The sequence below is a fragment of the Rattus rattus genome, chromosome 2 (genome assembly GCF_011064425.1).
Source record: "Rattus rattus isolate New Zealand chromosome 2, Rrattus_CSIRO_v1, whole genome shotgun sequence".
Taxonomy (NCBI): Eukaryota; Metazoa; Chordata; class Mammalia; order Rodentia; family Muridae; genus Rattus; species Rattus rattus.
In genome coordinates, this window is record NC_046155.1 from 43434872 (window position 1) to 43457477 (window position 22606).

General features: G+C 47.2%; 1 protein-coding gene across 1 annotated transcript in view; it reads right to left on the reverse strand.

Moving 5' to 3' along the window:
- Dnmbp (dynamin binding protein) overlaps window positions 1-22606 on the reverse strand; it is a 93827-nt gene that overhangs the window by 56002 nt on the left and 15219 nt on the right. The window contains exons 2-3 of the mRNA XM_032892025.1: window positions 8465-8620; window positions 6701-6823 (exon numbers count right to left, since the gene is read on the reverse strand). Of these exons, the coding sequence (XP_032747916.1) occupies window positions 6701-6823; window positions 8465-8609 (268 nt within the window). The 5' untranslated portion in view covers window positions 8610-8620. The remainder of the gene's footprint in view (window positions 1-6700; window positions 6824-8464; window positions 8621-22606) is intronic.

The following is a 22606-nucleotide window of genomic DNA, read 5'->3' on the forward strand; positions in this document are numbered from 1 at the left end:
CACACACACACACACACACACACACACACACACACACTTTTGTCCCTTCAATCCTGGTGTTTTTATCTCGTTACAGTGCACGTCACCTGACACACAGTTTACACTTAGTGGCAGACACCTCGTATATTTTCCACTTCTTTTTATTGTCCTGCTCCCATATTTCTGTAGTCCTTATTATGAACCCACACTCACTGGCCAAAGCCTTGGGTCCTGAGAATTACAAGTACCCCCTCCCCAGCCCCGATGGCCCTAAGGCCTGCCTGCCACCCAGGTCACAGAGGGAAGTCACTGGTGACATGACTGCTCAGACACAATGGGTCTCTTGGTGAACAGGGAATCAAAGCTATAACTCCCACTCGGCCAGCTTTGAATGCCTGGCTCGCTTCATGCGGTGCCGTCTGTTTGGCCAGACCTCCGTGAGCCTGGACAATGGGGCTGTTCTGCTCTCTATTCCAACAGAGCGGTTTTGATGAGCTTCACTTCCGGGCAGACTGTCATTCTGCTAGTGATTCACAGATAATAAAGGTGGACTTTCAAAACAAGATGACGCCCTGCTCCCCACCCCCAACACACAATTTAGATGGCACTTCACCTCAGTCCGACACTCCCCGGCTTACGTTTTTTTGATTTCTTTTTCCCCCATCCCTGGTAACTGCCTTTATTTTATAGGCCTAACTGTTCCTGGAGTGGATTCTTAGATTTTTGCCTGTTTGGTTGGTTGGTTTGGTTTCTCTGTTTTTTAAAAAAAAAAAATCTTCTTTTAATTAGTCAAACAAACTACACCTCCAGAGTCCTGGGTAATTCTTTAGGAATAGAGGATGCCTGGTGGTTCTAGACTTCAAAACCACCAATGTAAAGGAGTCCTGGGATGATGTCCCAGGCTTGGGAACAGGACTGTGGAAACCATGGTGGCCCTCAGGGCCGCTCTGGCCCTTGGTTCCAACGTGGCCTTCCAGCCATGGTGCTGGTTTCTCTGGTCGCGATTTTTATTTGAACAGGAAGAGGGTTGGAAGTGAGAGTAGAGGAAGGAATGCAGGTCTTGTTAGACTCTGTCACAAGCAGTCTGGCTCTGCAGGGCTGGCTTCCTTCCTCCCTGAGGACACTCATGGCACTAACTGCCCAGGGGACTGTGTGCCCTGTGCAGGCCACATGGTTTATGTAAGGAACCTAACTAGAGTTTCATCCTAATGCTTCAATACATGGCATTAAGGTTTAGGGTTCTTGTGTGATAAAGATCGGCCAGCATTATTAATTATCACTTTACCTTATTAGCCTTTTGAGAGGAGGTAGCCTAGAATGCAAAGCTTAGACAGCCATAAACATCTATAATGCTGAGGAAACAGGTAACTTCCTGGAATGTTGGGAATTGTAGTTCTTGGTAACTGTGGTGGCCTACAGGTTTGTCCTTACACGTCCCTGTGACGACACTGAGCTGGATGGCCCTCCAGCTGGGAAATTCTAAAACAGTCCTGACCAAAGTCCAGCTCCCGGTCAGTAGCTTACTATTTAATAAAGCTTATTTTAAATTTGGCCCAGAATGGTGGAGTTGGTTTTTCTGGAGAATCTAAGGATTAATTCATTCTCTTATCGGAAGAATGAAGGGTGGTATCCCATAATATGCAGCCTTTCTTAGTCTTATTCTTTATGTCTTTTTCTTGTCATATTCTCTTTTCCTTTCTTTTTCCCTCTTTTTTTTACTTCACTTTTTGTTTTCTATTCTTTACTTTTTGGACAGTTGGTGACTCTAGCCACTCATACTGACTTTTCTGGAAGACAGTTTTGCTTCTGAACCCCAAACAATTGCTCGGTTCAGGGAAGGGGGCAAGGGCGACACCTGCTGGAAAAGTTACTGATGACTCCAATTCCAGGGGAAACACCCAGTGCACAACTCCACAGAATGATGGAGCGAACAGGCCTGGGCACATCAAAACCCAGGCAGCCACAGAGCTTCTCTCTGCCTGGTTTACACTACAACCCAGCAATCCTAACAGCTACCCTGATATAGGGATGTCATCACTTCCAACTTTTACATAAGGAAACTGGGTCTGAAAGTTGCAAATAACTAGCCCGACATCACAGTTACTATGTGGTGGCAAAGCTGGATTTGAACCTAGGGTCATCAGCAATCTATCCTCTAAGCCATATTACCCACTTTTTACACACTACTCATAGCACAAACACAAATTATGCACCTGTCTGCACGCACGCACACGCACACACACGCACACGCACACACAGTTTTTCTCTTTTGTCAATTTTACTTATTTTTCTTTCGTGTGTATAGATGGATTGTGTGCATGAGTATCTGTGCACCACGTGTGTGCAGTCCCAAAGAGGCCAGAACGTCTAGAGATAGAAATACAGGTGACTGTGAGCCTCCGTGTGGGGGCTGGAAAGTGACCCTGGATCCCCTGGAAGAGCAGCCAGCGCCCTTGACCGCTGAGCCATCTCTCCAGCCGCTCTCATTAATCTTAGTGATACTTCTTAAAAGTAACTTAACAACAACTAAAAAGGCAGTGATAGAACACAGAATGGCTACAAGCCCAGGCTGGCAGTGTAGCTGAAGACAACCGAATTTCAGATCTGTCTGCCTCTATCTCCTGAATGCTGGGATTAGTAACACTGAAGCCAGGGCTTTGTGGATGCTAGGCCAGCAGACTACCAACTGAACTACATACACTCTTAGCACCCAATACTCTCCTTCTGATTCACTTATCAGCCAAGTTCTGTGCACACAGAAGAGAAGCTGTGCCACTACCGTGCTGGCTGGTCTCAAGTCAGCTGCACGGGCAAACCAGAGTTATCTGAAGGGGGGGGACCTCAACTGAGAAGGTGCCTCCTTAAGGTCCGGCTGTAAGGCATTTTCCTAATTAGCGATTGAAGGGGGAGGGCCTAGGTCTTATGGGTGGGGCCACCCGTAGGTTAGGAGTCCTGGGTTTTTTAAGAAGGTAGGCTGAGCAAGCTAGGGGAAGCAAGCCAGTAAGCAGCACCCTTCCGTGGGCTCTGCATCAGCTCCTGCCTCCAGGTTCCTGCCCTGCTTGAGTCTTTTCCTCACATCCTGCACTGACGACCTGGGCTGTGGAAGTGTAAACTGAATAACCCCCTTCCTCCTCAACATGCTTTCTGGTCCTGCTGTTCGTTACAGCAATAGAAACCCCAAGATGACTAGAATAAAGGTTCCGAGGGACAGATCAAAACAGCCCGCAGGGATTTGGATAAACAACGGTAGAGGGCAGGGCTAAAGGAATGCATATTCTGCTCCAAGCTGGTCTCATAGCAAATTCCCTTTAAGTGGAAGGGCTGTGTCAAGGCCTAGACTTGAAAACCAGGGAAGCTCAGACCTACATCTGGTAAGCTGTGAGCAGTCTGAAACAATACTTCACTTTGTAGTAACTTTGTTCCCAAACAGCAAAACGAGTTCTGACTGATGTGAGGTGCCATATAAAGAAACAACAGGGTGAAACATAATTTCAGTGTGTCAAGGTCACAGAAAGGGACAAGGCACAATTTAACCTCTTCCTCCAAGAAAGTTTGACTTTTTCAAATCAGCCATATTAAACTCTGAGACATGCTAGGTGAGGGGTGAAAGCCCTGAGAGATAGCTCATCTCTCTTTCTAGTTCTCTATCCTGTGAACTCTCATCCCAGCATCCTCTCCTCTCCTGTGGACTCTCACCCCTGCATCCTCTCCTCTCCTGTGGACTCTCATCCCAGCATCCTCTCCTCTCCTGTGGACTCTCACCCCTGCATCCTCTCCTCCCCTGTGGACTCTCACCCCTGCATCCTCTCCTCCCCTGTGGACTCTCACCCCTGCATCCTCTCCCTCTCCTGTGGATCCTCACCCCTGCATCCTCTCCTCTCCTGTCCTCTCCTCTCCTGTGGACTCTCACCCCTGCATCCTCTCCTCTCCTCCTGTGGACTCTCACCCCTGCATCCTCTCCTCTCCTGTGGACCCTCACCCCTGCATCCTCTCCTCTCCTGTGGACTCTCACCCCTGCATCCTCTCCTCTCCTGTGGACTCTCACCCCTGCATCCTCTCCTCTCCTGTGGACTCTCACCCCTGCATCCTCTCCCTCTCCCCTGTGGACTCTCACCCCTGCATCCTCTCCCTCTCCTGTGGACTCTCACCCCTGCATCCTCTCCTCTCCTGTGGACTCTCATCCCATCCTCTCCCCTCCTGTGGACTCTCACCCCTTCCTCTCCTCTCCTGTGGCCTCTCACTCTCACCCCTCCATCCTCTCCTCCCCTGTGGACTCTCCCCCCTGCACCTCACCCCTGCATCCTCTCCTCTCCTGTGGACTCTCACCCCTGCATCCTCTCCTCTCCTGTGGACTCTCATCCCAGCATCCTCTCCTCTCCTGTGGACTCTCACCCCTGCATCCTCTCCTCCCCTGTGGACTCTCACCCCTGCATCCTCTCCCTCTCCCCTGTGGACTCTCACCCCTGCATCCTCTCCCTCTCCTATGGACTCTCATCCCAGCATCCTCTTCTTCTGGACTCCATGTTAAGCTTTGTAGACTTAACAGGTTACAAGGAGTCAAGAGAAGACCTACAGATTCATGGGCTCAGCAGTTAAGATCATGCTCTACTCTGGAAAAAGACCAGAATTTGTTTCCCAGCAGCCTCGTGGCAGCACACAACATCTGTAACTCCACTCCCAGGGATTCTATGCTCTCTTTCGGCTTCTGTAGGCACCAGGTGTGCACGTGGTGCACAGACGCACAGGCACAAAACCCATATATAAAAGTGTATGTTTGTTTGTTGGTTTTTAAATTAAGATTATAGATTCAGGGCTGGAGAAAAAGCTCAGTGGTTAAGAGCACTTGCTTTTCATGCAGAGGATCAGAGTTCAGTTCCTAGAGACCACACAGAGTGACTCACAAATACCTGTGACTTCCGTCCAGTGGAGCTGACGCCCCCTTGTGGCTGTCACAGGCACTGTGTGTATGTTGGTTTTCACTGGGAGCCAGGATTAGGACAGACAATGACTACTCCAGAGCTGGGGATGTGACTGGGTGGACCAGTGCTTGCCTCACTGCCTAGTGTGTTCATGGCCCTGGGTTCAACCTCCAACATTCAGACAGATAGACAGACAGACTGACTGACTGACAAGGCCATGCTGCTCACATCCTGTGCATGGCCCGGAGAGATGTCAAGAGGCTTCTGTCCTTTTGCCATCCTACCTGGGGAAGCTTGTCCTGGAGTCCAGACCGCTGCTGGGCTAGCTATGAGCAAGGACAAAGGTCCTGCTGTAATCTCACCGGCTACACTGACTTCCCAACACAGCTAACATGCACGAAACTCCCATGACATTGAGGAAGAACGTAAGAAAAAAATTCAATATTCTTTCCCTCTTATTGACTAGAGAATAGAGAAGTTTGCTAGGTCTCAGTTCCCTCTGACTGACTCAGTGTCTCTGTCTGACTCACTGTGTGTGTGTGAGTGAGTGTGTGTGTGTGAGTGTGTGTGTGTGTGTGTGTGTGTGTGTGTGAGTGAGTGTGTGTGTGTGTGTGTGTGTGTGTGTGTGTGTGTGTGTGGCCTCTGCCTCCAATGTCATATGAAAAGAACAGTTACAACACAAACAACCGGCTCGTCAGCCCTTCCATTTTGATTTGATGACTGAGTCTGGATCACAAGCCTTAGTCTGCAGCACTAGTGGTCTCCGTGTTTGTGTAGAACAGCATGGACTTAACCAAGTGGATGCGTGGCAGGGGCTTCCTGTGCATCTTTGGGAGTCCCTGCCTATGGAGTACACTGTGAGAAATCTTTGAATCAACCTGGGGATGACTAGCACCATCTGTGTAAGTGGCTCTCACGGGAACGTTTACGCATCCGGTGGAAGCACGGAGACAGCTTGCAAGTCTCTTGTTTGTCAAAATGACCGTTTCCCTGTTGTACATTAGTAAGTGCAACGCACCCCCAAAACTGTACATGGGGAAGAGATTACACTGTCCAAAGTGTCCACCGCACAGCAGTGTAAAGGAAACACTGGACAAGGACACTGACAGGGGCCATCCTGAGGCCACACTTCTCACCTGAAGAGGTGATAGCTGCAATGGCTTTCGAACTACGCTATTATGTGTGCTGTGCAGTTGCTGACACGCTGAGTGTTGAGGATGAGAATACCTTTGTGGGAGGAAGAGTTGGCTCAGCACTGAAGAGCAGATCCTATACTCAGAGGACAGGCGCTCATACACATCAGGCAGCTCTCAACCCCGGCACCAGAGGAGCCTGTGCTCCTTGTCCCCTCCCCAGGTTCTTGCAGCTCCTATGCACGTATTCCTAGCCAAACCCCCACCCCTGTCCCTCACACACACAATTAAAAATAAAGATAGGTTGGCACAATGGCTCACGCCTTTAATCCCAGCACTCAGGAGTCAGAAGCAGGTGGGTCTCTGTGAATTTGAGGCCAGCCTGGTCTACAGATGAAGTTCCAAGCTAGGGGTATATAGTGAGGCTCTGCCTCAAAAATAAATAAATAAATAAAATTTAAAACAGTAGAATTCCTTTCTGAGGAAAACACTATGAAAGTTATCCAATGCACTCTAGCATAAGGCCTCACCCTCACCCCATCATAGGCCTCACCCTCACCCCATCATGTCGGTGGGGAGGACTTGGCAGAGATTGACGGCCCAGTGTGAATGAACACTTTAAAAGACCTCCATTTGCAAGATTCTGCAAATCTCCCATGCTCTGCTTACCTCGATGGAGGGAAAGACTATTCGGCTCTCGAGATATGAAATCGCAGGTGCAAACAAACAGCCTCTCTCCCTCTTTCAGACTGGGAATTGTCACGATCTCCACGAAACTGCTGGGGAACTGTCCTGAGAAACGGAAGTGCAAGTGTTAAACACAGAATGTTCTTTTACTCTCAGCCTGAGTGCAAGGCCCCTTTCTTTTCTGAGTCCACTTACAAGCCCTGAGTTGAAAACTGACTTAATGCTAATAATTAGAGAGCTTACTGTAGAGGAAGTGCAAGGTGCAAAACCAGAGGCACACGGAGGACAAGGATACAATTCAAAGTCATTCATCGGGCAGTGAGCTGGTTCAGCGGGTAAAGACACTTGCTGCCAAGCCTCACAGTTAGATCCCCGGGTCCGCCAAGATATGAGGAGAGAAATGAGTCCTGCAAGCTGTTGTCTGCTCTTCACATGCTCTACACATGCACTGGTATATGCACACGCACGCGTACACACACACACTCATGAACATACACAAACACATGCACACGTGTGCGTGCACACACACACACACACACACACACACACACACACACACACACACTACATGCATTTACCACCAGCACTCTAGCAGGTTCACTACAAAGGAAAACGTAAGTCGTGAAGTCTTGGTCTTCAAAGACCTTGGTCCACTGAAACCAAGGACCTGGGAAAGCCATCCACAGCAGCTGTCCACACAGCCATGGTGGTTCTGAGGAGGCCGATAGGGGTCAGGAAGAGGATAATTTTGTTATGAAGCAGAGCATTTCAGTATGCAGGTGGATAGGGTCTTAGAGGTGGTGTAGAAAGACGGGCATGTCAGCTAGAGGACAGATTCCCAGACACACCATCCTGGTTTGAGCCATCGTCAGCGCCCTCTGGTGACAATAAATCTCTTCAGTTGCCTTCCTGCCTTCATCTTGCTCTTCCATTTTTAAAAAAAATTTTATTGTTTCATTTTATTTGTATGTGTGGTTTGCCTGTATGTCTGTGTACCGTGTACAGGCCAGAAGAGGGCATCTGATCCCTTGAAACTGGAGTTACAGATGGTTATGAGTTGCCATGTAGGTGCTGGGAATTGAACCCAGATCCTCTGGAAGGGCAGACAGTGCTCTTAACCACCCATCCATCTCTTCAGTCCCCCATCCCATCATTCTTTTTCTTTAATTTGTGTATATTTATTTTATGTATGTGAGCACACTGTCACTGTCTGCAGACACACCAGAAGAGGGCATCAGATCACAACCATCAGATGGTTGTGAGCCACCATGTGGTTGCTGGGATTTGAACTCAGGACCTCTGGAAGAGCAGTCAGTGCTCCTAACCACTGAGCATCTCTCCAGCCTCCATCCCACCATTCTTAAAACAACAGCAGCAGGATTTGATGGTGTGGGAAGAAACGAAGTTCCTGGCCTCCTCAACTCCTCACCTTTGACCTCTGTAGCCCCACTACACTCTTCGGCCACTTGGATCCCTGCCCATGTTTCCTCAGTGTTCCTGTGTTTATGCTTAGGTCAGGGCCACCGAGCAAGCAGTTCTCTCTCACACCTGCTCCTAGGTTTTACCTGAACAGGAGCATCGCTTCTACCAGAAAACAATGTTCTTACCTCCCCAGAGTTGGTAAGTGCTCACAGCCCTGTGAACCAGGACTGTGTCGCATGCTCCAGCCCACACAGCGCACACAGTGCGTGAGGACTAAGTCACCGTGACTGTATGTTGTCTGATGAGAAGGCCTGCCTCTCTCACCTGTAACATCTTCCTTCTTCCCTAGAAGCCAAAATTCATCCACCACGGTCAACACCTCAATTACGTCCCCCACGAAGAGTGGCAGCTCCTCTGAGACGCTAGGGCAGAAGTCAAAGATGGCACGGACCACGGACCCAGGCTCCATGCTTCCTGGTGCTGGAAAGGAAAGGCAGGAGCATCAGAGTGTGGTGCTACTTAAGACATAACACTACCGTGACTCTAAAAACAGGAAGGTAACGTAAGGCTAAGGTATAACAACGTAAGATGATTCCTTAAAGTACGAGCAATCTCATTTATTTTCATCCGATTTTCAATGTAACTCTAGAATTGGGACACAAACACCAATAACAACCCAAAATTAACAAAACTAACAAGCAAAAACTAACAACACACCCAAAGTGTAGAGACAGCAAAGATCTGAGCTAGGAGCGTGGGCTTTTTTTCAAAGCAGCAGAGGAGGAGGGAGGGAAAATAACATTTTAACATGTTTGAAGTTCTAGGCACTGTAGTACTTTAAAAATACAGAATTTAAAAACACTTTACATTACATACAGCATTTCACCCACTTCCCAAGATAACCCTAAGAGTAGGTTGATGAGGCTCTGTAAATTTAGACAATCGAATTTGCCCAAGGACACAGAGTTAGCGGCAGGCCAGGGTTCACTGGGGCATCCCATGCAAACCAGCATCACACAGTCTGAGGCCAGCAGCAGAGCCAGGACTCACTCACACACCAAGATTTAAAACCCACAGAAAAACAGAAGTCCGCAAAAAGAATGAGAAAGTTGCGTCGATGGTGTCTCCAGGGGACATTTGGTACCAGCAGATTGAGTTTTGTTTCTGGTTTGAAGAAGCCTGTGGCCAACATCAGTATCTCCAGTCAGCACTGCAATGGTCCATTGCCTGCCTGTGGGGGGCTGGAGACTTCAACTGTGTCTGCACACTAGAAAGTGAGGGCACAAGGGGCCTGGGTGTGTTCACCGGGGAGCGCTCAGCCATGACCAGACACAGGCTCTCCAAATGCCTTCCCAGGAGTTTCCACACTGGCCAGGGCCCAAGTGTTTCTCTAATTTTCTCAAAGACTCACTTGGTGTTGCTGAATACGGAAAACGTTTTTCATCTCACATATGATTAACCTCATCAGAAGCACCAAGTCGTGCCAGTGAAATGGCTCAGCTGATAGAGGTGACTGTCACCAAGCCTGGTAACCTGAGTTTGATTCCTAAGACCTATGACAGGAGAGAGTAGGGGGCAGGGGCTGGACGGACAGCACAGAAGTTAAGAACTTACTGTTCTTCCAATGGACATGAGCTTGATTCCAACATCCATGTCAGGCGGCTCAGGGCCACTTCTAATTCTAGCTCCAGGGAATGCAAAGCCCTCTTCTGACCTCTAGGGTACCATACACACACACACACACACACACACACACACACACACACACACACACACACACACACACACACACGAGTAAATAAGTATATATAAATATTTAAAAAAAGAACCAAACGTCTAAAGGAAAGAAAACAATAAAGATAATTGACTTGTTCTGTCGGGTCAAAGTACTTGCTCTTGTGTTACTGTTTTGTTTTTTTCAATAGTGAGATGACAGGTACCACAGCCAAATAGAGAAGTGGCTATTGCAGTCCCTGTCCCCTTCCTACCACAGGCTTCCCACTTTCGCTTTCCTTTTGTGGTGCTCTGGAGAGAACCCAGGGCCTCACACATGCTAGACCAGCGCCCTACTACCGAACCTGGATTAAAACATTTAATTAGCCGTGCCTGGTGGGGTATATGACCTTTAACCCCAGCACTCAGGGAGCAGAGAGGCAGGAATCTCTGTGATAAGAGGTCAGAATGAGCTCTGGGTGAGCCAGGGGCACATAGTGAGAACTTGTTCCAAAAGAAAGAAGCAAAACCCAAATCTAACATTTACATAAATATACTTTGAAGAGACAGCACAGTGTGCATGTAAAACATTAACTAGGCTTGGAGCAAAATTCAAATTCCTACTTTCATATTCTTAGCTCATTCACCCTGAACACTCTGTACTCTCGGGTCTCCCGTTTCCCGGATCTGAGAAGCAAGGACATTGATACTTTCACAGCGACACCATGAGATGACTGTAGTGATAAAGATCAGTGACCAATTCTTACAGTGCTTCCTCATGCCACACTGGACTGTGCTCCACATCAGTGAGTCCTCCCAACAACCGACCTGCCTGTGCACTGTTGGTTCCCATGTGGCAGATGAGAACACAGGCTCGAAGAAGTGATAACTCCAAGTCACACAGTAAGTCGGACACAGGATGGGAATCCAAATCTGTCTGACCCCAAAGCCTTACCCAGGATGCTGTGTGAAGGTGTCGAGGACATGACAGGCACCTAACTGTCTTCAGTTACTGGCAGTTACAGCCTCTCAGTAAACGTTAGCTTACTAAAACTCATGTCCATAGCTAACTCCAAGTTCAAATCTGTATCCCTGGCCACCAGAGAAGAAACTATCTTCGAGTATAAACACTTAGACCTTCTTTATTTCAACGTGGTTAATGTAATTTTGACCAGGTTTTAAAATAGGCCCACGGGGTCACGTGTGACGGCACATGCCTGTCAATCCCAGCACCCGAGAGCAAGACACACCTTGTGTCTTCCTGACGTCGTCCACAGATCCAGAGTGAACAGGGTTTACTCGGGCTGCTGGAAGCAAGCTCAGCCTGTACAGTACTGTGCTGTATTTAATCCCGGCGGCAGTCCTGGACAGTTACAGTGGCCTGCTTCCGGGTCAGCTGATCTCATCCATCAGCTTCATTAAAAAAAGATTTATATATTTTTATCTTACGCATATGGGTGTTTTGCCTGTATGTATGTCACATGTGTGCCTGGGCACCTACCAAAAAAGGATGTCAGATCTCTTGGGACTGGAGTTAGACCGTTGTGAACTGCCATGCGGGTGCTGGGAATTAATCCTGGAGGAGCAGTCAGTGTTCTTAACCTCCGAATTATCTTCTTAGCCACCCTACCCACTCAGTTTTCCTACCCTCCAGGCTAGACTGGACTCCTAGAGATCCACCAGCTCCTGCCTCTCAAGTGTCGGGCTAATGGTGTGTGACACCATGTCCAATTCAATCTAACTTCTAGTTACAGTCTACAGCGCCAGCATCATGAAAAGTTCCCAGATAGATAAAGTAGACAACGTCTGGATGGCAGACTGGCACACCTCTGCAGACGTAAGGGACACTGGTTGGCGCTGTGTGTGTGTGTGTGTGTGTGTGTGTGTGTGTGTGTGTGTGTGTGTGTGTGTGAAGGGTTATCAACATTTTTCGTACACTCTGAGTCTTATTTTCTGGCTGTCTTCCAGGCATCTGAAGTTGCCAGATGTCAGATTTCTGCAGAAGGGTAGTGTTTTGTTTTGTTTTGCTTTTAAGCAGAAAACCAAGCATAATATTTGGCAAACCTCTTAGCTGTCTACGTTATTAAGTCAAGTCCTCAGGATTGGGTCAAGATGGACAGAAGTTTCCTGTACATTTTCTCAAAGTTCTCACTGTCTGACCAAATGTATGGCTCGTTCTCTGAGCTGTTAGGTAAGGAACTGGCCTCGACCCACTGATCTCTTTGCCCTTTAGCCTCGTGAGCTGAAAGAGTTAAGCATTTCCTTGGCTCCTTTTCACTGTACAGGAAAATGACTCACACGTAGAGGAGAATCTGGCTCAATAAAGTCTTTTACTGACTGACCTCCTACTCTGCAGGAATATGTAATCCCAAGAGACACACACCCTACAAGGGTACAGAAGTCACAGCTCTGTGATTCAGGCGTGAGCTAGGAGGTGGGGCTTGTCTCCCACTTTACTCAGATGACGGACACTCCCGGAGCTGATCTCGCCCCCGTGCACAATCTAAGAAGCACCTATTGTCACCCATGCTGGGGCCATCTAGAAGCCTGTGGGTACGTTTCAGAACTTAAATCATTAGTGGCTTCTGTAAGCTGTTCCAGCTCCAGATGGAAGTTTGCAGAAGAACTACAGGACAGATGTGCTGAGGGAAAGCTGGGGACATCGAGAAGATGCAGAACCCTATCCTTCCCTACCAGCAAATACCTATATTATCCTCTAAAGAGTCAAAACATAAACATCCTCAGAAAGATGGTTCTCCAAACCCTTCTGGAAGGTAAACTCCAAAGGAGTTTGTGAAGGACGCGGCTTCTGCCTATTTGACTGCGGGCAGGCAGCAGTGCACGCATGGGAAGGCTTAAGCAGCTAACGGAAGTTGGTTGGAATAACTGAAACCACTTATACCTCAGCCTGTAGTAGTTCTGCTCACCTAACGGTAAACCAGCCATCTCCAGTGTAAATAGTTTCACTCTCCAGTTTGTCTACGTCTAACAGGTTAGGGGTGGGAGGTGAGGAAGTAAGGGGGAGTGGGGACAGTGTGAGCCCCCCAGGTCAAGCATGGGTACCCAGGGCTCCTTGTTCTGAATAGCCCAAAGGATACCAAGAACAGCCACCACCTGAGTGCCCATCATGTCACATGCGCCACACTGAGCCAGGAGCCGGCACCGTCCACTACACTGTGGTCAGTAAGGCTCGAATCCTAGCACAGCCACTAAGCAATTCATCCAGACTCAACAGCTAACGAACAACTCCCCAGGGCTCAAGCGTGTGGGCTCCTAGGCTCATGTTCTTAAACTAAAAACATTGCTTTTCTTAAGTCGCACCTGTCTTTCCTTCAACACCCGCCAATCTATCCCTTTCCCTTTTCGGCTTCTTCACTATTTTGTCAGGAACTGAAGTAGAAAGAATTGTACGCTCGCTGCCATGATTATAGCACATCTACCACAGGGACTTTGTCATCTACTCTCTGTCCCTTACTCACGTGCCATTTGTTACTTTTATTATTACAAAAAACAAAAATCAAAGAAATACCCATCAAACCTGGGCATGTGTGTCATAAGCAGAATTTTTTTATTGTTTTATTTTTAATTTTTAAAATTATTATTATTTTTAGATACACCAAGATCTTGCTTTGTAGCCTAGACTGGTCTTGAACTCGCAACAATCCTTTTCCCTCAGGCTCCCCAAGACTAGGGTTATAGGCCTATGCCACCGCACCCACATCTACATCTGTTTACTGTTTGTTTTCTTAAATTAAGGACTCTTTTTCTCTCAGCCAAACTTACAGTTCTTTTCTGCCCACTAAAACATCAGTGATGAATCTTTTCCAAAATCTCAATGTTTACATTAGTTGCTTAGAATTTAAACTCTTCGTCTTTTCTATGATTTATTAACATAGTCAGCAAAGATTTATCTAGCCAGGCAAGATAGAGACTTGGCTCCAGCAGGCAGACCAGTCAGGGGACAGCCTTTTAACACCATTCTTGAAACAGTGCTCCTCTGGCCACAGAGGGGCTAAGTAGCATTTAGATTGCAGTCTGCTATGGCAGACAATGTAACCTCCATCCCAGAGAAGCTTCCTGCTGAGAGACCCTATGCACTGCCCCAGTAGGAATGTCTTATCCATCCAGCATTGATTCTCACCCTGTGGACCTCAACCACCACAGGGGTTCACTAAGCTATCCTGCCTATCAGATATTTACATTATAATTCATAACAGTAAATTACAGTTATGAAGTAGCAATAAAATAATTTTATGGTGGGGGGGTCACCACAACATGAGAACAGTATTAAAGGGTTACAACATTAAAAAGGTTGTTTTCTGATCTAGGAGGAGACTATGTCTTAATTCTGCAGTAATTGTGTCTGCATGCATACGTGTGCATACATGTGCTATGTGTGCAAGTGCATATGCACATGTATGTGTGTGTACATGTGCCAGAGACAAGAGGTCGAAGTCAGGTGTCCTATTTTTTAGTATATTTTTATGTATTATTTATTTATTGAATGTGAATGTGTGGTATGCATGTATGTATGTGTATGTGAGGGTGCATGTGTATGTGCATGCCACATACACATGTGAGAGGACAGCTTGCAGGAACTACTACTCTCCTTTCATCATGTGGGTTCCGGGCATGTAACTCAGGTTGTCAGGCCTGATGAGATACACCCTGACCCTCCCAGCCGCCTTGTGCACCCTCTTCTCCTTATCTTTGAGACAAGGTTTCTCTCTGAACTTGGAGCTCACTGATTAGGCTTGATTAGCTGGCCTGCAAACCCACCCCACCCCCAGCCCAAGTGCTGGGGTTGCCGATGCATGCCCCTGGCTTTTTATGTGGTTGAAGGGGATCTGAACTCGGGTCCTCCTTATGCTTGTACCACAAGCACGTTACAACTGGGGCCACGCTCCCTGTGGATAGTCTAACATTTATTATGGGCCAATGCCTCTTGATTCAGGTTTGCCCTAATGGTATTCCAAGGACATTCAAAATGTACAGGAGACGTGCTGGTCTTGGAACCCAAAAAGCTTAGTTTAGTGGTCCCCAGCTGTCCCCTCCCAAACATGCTCTAAGAATGCTAATCTTGGTGATTCAAAACAGTGAACTACAGCCGTCACGAACTCAAGGAGGCTATGAAGCTTGTACCCCTCTTGGAGGGGCACAGACATCCTGGTACAATAAAGACCATGGCAGGTGGGAAAGGAGCATCTTTAACTATATGTCTTTAAATATAGTTGTCTGGGGACTGGAGAAATGGCTCAGTGGCTGAGACCAATTGCTGTTCTTGCAGTGCACCAAAGTCAGAATCCCAGCACCCCTGTCAGGTGGCTCACAGCCTGTGTGATTCCAGGTCCAGAGGAATTACATGTTCTTCTGGCCTCTTGGTCATCTAAGAGCATGTATACATACACACATACACACATACAAACAAATACATTTTCACAAATAAATTTGGGCCAAGTGTGATGACACATGTCTTTATTTCTAGCACTCAGTGAGGCAGAGGCAGGCAGATCTCTGTGAGTTTGGGCCAACTTGATCTATAGAGCAAGTTCCAGAACAGCCAGGGTTACACAGAGAAACCCTGTCTCAAACAAACAAACAAACAAACAAACAAACAAACAAACAAACAACAAACCAGGACCTTTGGCCACACTTAATTTTTTAAAACTTTGCCCCACCCTCCTTGAGGTGGTCCCATCCAATCAGAATAGGCCAGGGGCGTGGCTCAATAGGAGGGCAGGGCCCTGGGCTGGAGTCTCCTGCCTGGCTCACTTCCGTGTTCACACGCCATTTTCTTTATGAACAGCAGGTTACATATTTCTACATATTTAAACCCTTACCATCGCTGTTCCCTCCAAATGGTGCCCATCTCTCCTGGGCAGGGCCCCTCCGTCTTCTACATTCCCACTCCCACGGATTTTGCTTGTCTATCATCTTGAAGATTTACGCGACATTAGATCGGGCACGTAAACAGTTTTTTTTCCCAAATGCACAGCGATTGTGACTTTATTTAAATCTCATCAAACAATACTGCAGAAAAACATCGCTGTGCCTACGATTTAGTTGGCAAAGACCACATTTAGCAAACTGAAGATTTAGTCTTGAGTGTACAAGCCAGACACACACTAAACTGTAAAACGGAAAGACCGTTTCCTATTGTTTGAAAATACCAGTTTAAGAGAAAGATTGTAAAAAAGAAAAATCAAGCAAGCACAGACTTTCAATAAAAGAATTGGCTCTCCTTTTGCAGTGTTCCTTTTTACTTCCTAGGCCAGCTATTGCTTATGCTATAGGATTTAACTGTTGCAGCGCTAAACGCCAACTGTTAAGGGAGGAGGATGAAAAAGGAATGTCTGTAGGGCGTTTTTTAATGGTACACTAAGCATAAAAGTATCTTAGGAAAACAAGGTAGGAATTACTCAAGGCTAGCTAGGTCTCACTGGATAGAAACACTGGACTGAATACCTCACCTGTGTGTGATTCTAATAATCAAGGAACACAAGACACCCGTAAGTCTTTATTTTATGTGTGGGCATGTCTTCCTTGCTTGTCTGCCTACGCACCAAAGCCCACAAGAAAGTGGATCCTCTGGGACTGGAGTTACATAAGGTTGGGAGTGCCACCCGGGCACTGGGCAGCGAACCCAGGTCCTCCGGAAGAGCAGCCAGCGCTCTTAAGCTCTGAGCCATCCCTCCAGCCCTGGATATGTGAACATTAAACCTATAAACGTAAAATGATGAAAATATTCAGAAATAAGATATTTTACAACATGCCATGCAACACGTACTATTATCTGACCCTTCACGGTAGACCTTGAAGATGCTATGCTAAGCGAGACGGGCAGGCAGGGGAGAAACACGGCAGGATCCCACTCAGACGAAGCCCTCCGCACAGCCAGAGCCACAGAGGCAGGAATGGCCAGAGAACTAGCATTAAGTGGGTATGGCCGTTCAGTTGGGAAACAGGAGAAAGTTCTGGAGGCAGATGGTAGTGAATCAATGGTAGGAAACTGCACCCTTAAAATGTTCAAAATGGCAAAGGGGATATTATATTCATTTATCACGATAGAAAAATCAACATGTTTAAAATGTTGTAAAACGTGATGGAATGCGAAAGGGAGGCCTGGGAGACTGATTAGTTTTAATAGGCAACATATCTGCAAGTCTGGACACACTGTTAAAACTCTGAGATCTGAGCTGTAGACTTTCACCCAGATAGATACTGATATCAACCAGCCTAATGATTAATTTCCAACACGGCCTTTGGGGTAAAGGTCTGAACTGAGTACACACCGCAGATACAAAACATCAGCCCTTCCAATTCTGTCCTCGGGCCTGCTCTGCGCCCCAAGGCGACCTCGAGCACCAACTCTGGATTCCTGCTAGCTTCAACCGATGAGAAGGGCAAGACAGAGGCTGGAAAGACAAGGAAACGCTGGGTCCAACCAATAGGATAGCAGGGATCTAAAGACAGCGGCAGGAGACTCTGGGTTTCCCTCCCTGTTGGACTGACTTGGTGAGGCAGCCCCATTCAAGGCTACAGGCAGGAGACCTCCAAACAGCGCCTCTGCCCAATAAAGTAACTATCCCATCCCCTCGCTCTGCAGTAGAGTGGCTGCCCGTTAGCCTTGGTCTCAATCCCTTATTATTTTCCCTAAACCTGTGCATTCTAAGTTAGACTTCCTCAAAACTCTGCTGGGCCCAGGGTGAGACAGGCCCAAAGGATTCCTAGAGCACTACCCGTGGAGACTGTGTATCGGAAAGAATGGAAACCTAGAGTATAGAAAGCATGGGGCAGTCTCACGGTTCCACTCCTATAAATCCGAGTGAGAGAGAGACACCAAGGACATCAATTTTGAAGGTTTAAAAACCCAGTAGAGGTCAGGACAGAGGGCTCAGCGGCTAAGAGCATTTGCTATTCTTGCAAGAAGATCTAGGTTTGATTTCCAGCACCCACGTGGTGAGTCACAACTGCCTATAACTCTGGTCCCGGGAGACCCAATGTCTCCACAGGTGGCCCACGTGCACGTGGTCCGTGTACATACACGCAGGCAAAACACGGTTACAGGATCGCACTGTGAACCCTAGATCGTGGATTATTTACTGGAAAAATCTGTATTTACTTATGGGGTGGCTTGGCCCTTGCACACACCTTTAATCCAAGAGCTTTCTGCTTGAATATTATAAATGGGACTAAATAAAGTCAACATAGGTCAGGAGGTGACCCAAGCAACCAGTTGACAGGAAGTAAGCATAGGATTGTTAAGGAAAAACCATAGAGAGGAAGGGGGAGTCAGGAGGACAGATAGAGAGACGCACAGGATGTAGAAGGGAGGGACATTCAGTTTGAAGGAGGTGTTTTGGAGGGCCATTCCTGGTGGGTCATTGGCTCAGGAGGAAGGTCAGCTGGGTGCTTTCTCTGCCTCTCTGAGCTAACAGGCTTTCACCCCAGCATTCATTGAACAATTGAGATTGTGTTAAAAAATAACCACACTCAAACACAAATTAAAATTTTAAATAAAATCTTTAAAAAAAAAAATTAGTGCCTAGGCTCTTCCTCACTCTTCCCTCAAAACTTAGCCAGTCTATTCATTCTCTCGGAAAGCAGGTGGCACCATCTACATCTAGAGCAACCTCTCTGAAGGGGTCTCCCTGACTGAAAGGCCTGTTCTGCTCCTCCCTGACTAGGGATGCTCTATGGAGGGAGATCTCGAGTTTTCCCAAGTTTTATAACTGTATTCTCCAGGAAATATGACCTTCAGGGAACCCACTTGGAAGACGATGACATCAGGCCTGCAGTGAGGCATGTCCACCCTCGTGAGCAGCTCTGAGCTTCTCTCCTGACAACACCGGCAAGTGTAGTTTCTCTGTGGCAGGATCCGAGGTGTCAGAAAATGAAGCCCAAAGCAGCTTCAGGAAGGAAGGAAATGAGAGACATTGGGAAAGCAGTTTCCTCCATTGTCCCGCGTCACCAGAGCTGGCGTCACCAGTGCTGGCTGATGCTGGATAGGAGGCCAGCGCTTGCTGGCAGGCCTCCTCGAGGAAAGCACCAAAGGTTGAACAGGAAAAGTTATAAACAACTGTGGGAACCCCACCGGGTGGGGGAGGGAGTGTCACTGTGTTCCCTCAACACCACCGCAGCTCTAGTGAACTCAGGCTCTAGTCTGTGTGATGCTCAAAAACCAAGGACCCACACTCTGCCTGGGAGGGGATGACTAAGAGACTAAGGCAGGACCCATCCTAACAGGTCAACTACCACAGTTGTCACAGCTCAGCTTGTCCCGAGGAGGAAGGCAGCATTCTCAGCCAAGGGGATGGGGTAAGGTGCTGAGCTTTGCCGGCCCTTCGGTCCTCACATCTGAAGTGAACGCCTCTAAGGTCCCCTGAAAGCTGTCCCCCCAGGCTTCCACCCCACACTGCGCGAGCTGACACGTCCCTCTCTTTCTAGTTTTAATCTCCTTTAAAAAAGAAACTGCCCTTACCCTTTTGCATCGATATTCTCTTTTGAATAAAACTGTGTAAATGGAGGCCCCACGGTTAAGTTTTGAAACCTACATTTTAAGACATTTATGGGGAAAACTGTTTCCAAATGACCTAACGTAGGAGCTCCTTAAGCAGGCTCTCGGGCTGACGTTTCTTAAATCATGTGTGAACCTCATTTATGAGTGGAAATTTAGGAACCACTGACTCATAGCTAGATAAAAGGGACATGTCTGAGCTGGACAGCTTAACGACAAGGTTCCACAACGGTGCAGATAGAACACACATAGAATCTGTGTGATAGCGGTTGCACAAGTCAAGATTAAGGTGAAACTCTGAGGTGAAACTTGAGGGTGCGGCCGCAGATCACCGCACAGTGCACAAGTGAGAACAGGCATCTCAGAGTGACTTCTCAGGAGAGGCTCAGAGAACGTCTTCCCCAGGGCTCCAGGCAAGGAGGGCACCCGTTACCGAGATCTGGGACACAGGCATCGAGTTTCTTTTCTTATCTATTGGTTCAAGGTGAGCTAGCCTTTCAGCCTCCTGAGATTTAAAAGACAGGGAATTTCTTTATCCCCCAGCCCATGTCAGCCTTCGAAGTATTCTTGATGCTTTGGGAAAAATAATAAAGGAATTAAGAAAACTGTAGATTTGGACAGAAAAAAAACCAGAATTGTCTGGCTAGAGTTAAAAATAACTGTGACTATGCCCAGGGTAGGGAATTTAGGTCATTTTAAAGAGTACCGATATCCAAACGCCCTGGAAAATAGGCTGGCAGTTTTACACAAACAACAAGAATGGCCACTGGCCTCTTACAGAAGCTAAAGTCACCACACTGGATGGAAGCATGGAGTCTCCGGTAGCTTCCTTTCAAGGTGAACAAAGAACTATACCAAGATGCAACACACCCAGTGAACAGCTTAGAGAGTTGAACGAGGTCCGGTCTTAAGACAGGACGATCGGCCTTGCCCTTCCCTACAAACATACAAAGGGGCCACGCCTTATCAAGAACGCGGGGAAAGTGAGTAAAGCTGTGCTATTTCAAAGTCTTGGAACACATTCATTTATTACAATTTTAATTTGTTTTAGTTATTAGTAATAACAATAAACACACAGGAGGTGGCAATATGCAATATGATTTGGTAAGAGTAAGGAAGGAGAGATGGTTGCACTTACTTTAAGCTACGTTTTACAAAGATAAGGAAGACTGTAGAGTCTGATAGAGAACTGCAAGATCAGACCATGCAGAATGGCGTCTGATGGAGAAGGAAAACAGTCACGCGGGGTCTGACAGTCCCATACGGAGGAGGCCTGGAGAGTGAGCAGCAAACAAGGAAGGGCCAGGCGTGAAGGCATGTGTCTTTCTTTAATCCCAGCACTCAGGAGGCAGAGGCTGGGAGTTCGATGCCAGCCTGGTCTACAGAGTGAGTTCCAGCCCAGGATATCACACAGTGATATCCTGTCTCAAGCTACGCCCTTTCCCCCTCCAGAAAAGGAAAGAACTGAAGAGGAAGACAAAGTCTAACCCTCCTGGGGGATGAGGGGATTCAACAGTTGGGGCAGGGTCACCTCACATAAGTGGTCGTTTCAAAGTGGGTAGCAATGTGCAAGAAATTGGGGCTAGCATTTTTTTTTTCTTAATCTTTCCTTTAAACCTTTGCTTTTAGTTCACGAATTTGGGTATCCTGTCAGCCTGTAAGTCTGTGCATCACATGCATATAGTGCCTGCACAGACCAGAAGGGGGCGTCAGATCCCTCGGGACTGGAATTAGAAACTGTTGCGAGTGCTGGGAATCTATCCCAGATCGGCTGGAAGGGAGGGGCAGGCAGTGTGCTCTTAACTGCTGGGCCATCTTCCCAGCTACCACGTTATTTTAATAGCAGCTGGGATAAGATCAAGCTAGAAACAGGGAAAGATTTCTATCACAGACTGCCATGATAGAGAACAACCAAAAAAAGTGCTTTAATTATGTTACAGATACCAGTGGTGATGCCTGGCAGTTGACATAGGCTGGAGAGCTAATTGCCTTACAAATTGCAAATGCATACACTCACTGCCAAATAGTTAACTTAGGTCCTAGAGCAGTGGTTCTCAACCTTCCTAACGCTGTGACCCTTTAATACAGTTCCGCTGGATGTGGTGGCTCCAACTAGAAAGTTATTTTTGCTCCGACTTCATAACTGTAGTTTTGCTACTGTTAGAAATCATCATGTAAATATCTGTGTTTTCCCATGGCCTTAGGTGACTCCTGTAAAAGGGTCGTTCGACCCCCAGGTTGAGAACCACTGTCTGAAAGCTTCCAGAGTTCTGTTCTGGGGCCAGCTAGCAGCTGGCACAGGGATGCTTCCTCAGACACTGAGGTCAGAGTTCACTGTTTTGTTCTGTCTAGCGCTACATACCATTTTGTTTTGCTTTTACAAAACAAGTGAGGGGGCTGGAGAGATAGACGGCTCAGAGGTTAGGCAGTTCTCGTAGAGGACCAGGGTTCAGTTCCCAGCATCCACGATAGCTTACGACAGTCCTACCTCAGTTCCAGTGGACCCATAGCTCTTTCCTGACTTTCTCAGGGCACAGGCATGTATGCAGTGCAAATTCATGCAGGAAAGCAGAACACCCATACATTAAATAAAAACAATAAGTAAATCTTTCAAGAAAACTTTAAAAGATAAAAATGAATAAATGGTCGATATTTAGCAATTTTTTTCCTGTATCCATCAAGATGAGCACTTGGCCTCCCTTATTCTGGGAATGTGGTAATTATATTTTCAAACATTAAACATTTTGAGTTCTTAGGTTGGATGCTAGCTAGCCCTTTTCAAACCGAAAGTTTTTTTTAAAAAAGGTTTATTTATTTATTATATAGAAACTACAGATGGTTGTGATCCACCATGTGGTTGCTGGGATTTGAGCTCAAGACCTCTGGAAGAGCAGTCAGTGCTCTTAGCCATCGAGCCATCTCTCCAGCCCTAAATTGAAAGTTTTAAGTTGCAACTATTTAGAAACTTTATACTATGCTCCCAAGCGATAGTGATCTGTAATCCCAACTCTCTCCCTTTTCTCCCACAATACTGGGATCAAACCTCATACATTCAAGCTACCTCCCCAGCCTACCTGCCTCTTTTCTTGTAGGAGACCTTGTCAGACTTAACATACAGGAGCCTGGCAGGCCCCATAAGCTGACTGGGGAAGGTACCTTTCTCCCCTCCTCCCCTCTGCAGGCCCCTCCCCGCCGGCCCCTGGCAAACACTAGTCTACTTTCTGTACAGCTTTGTC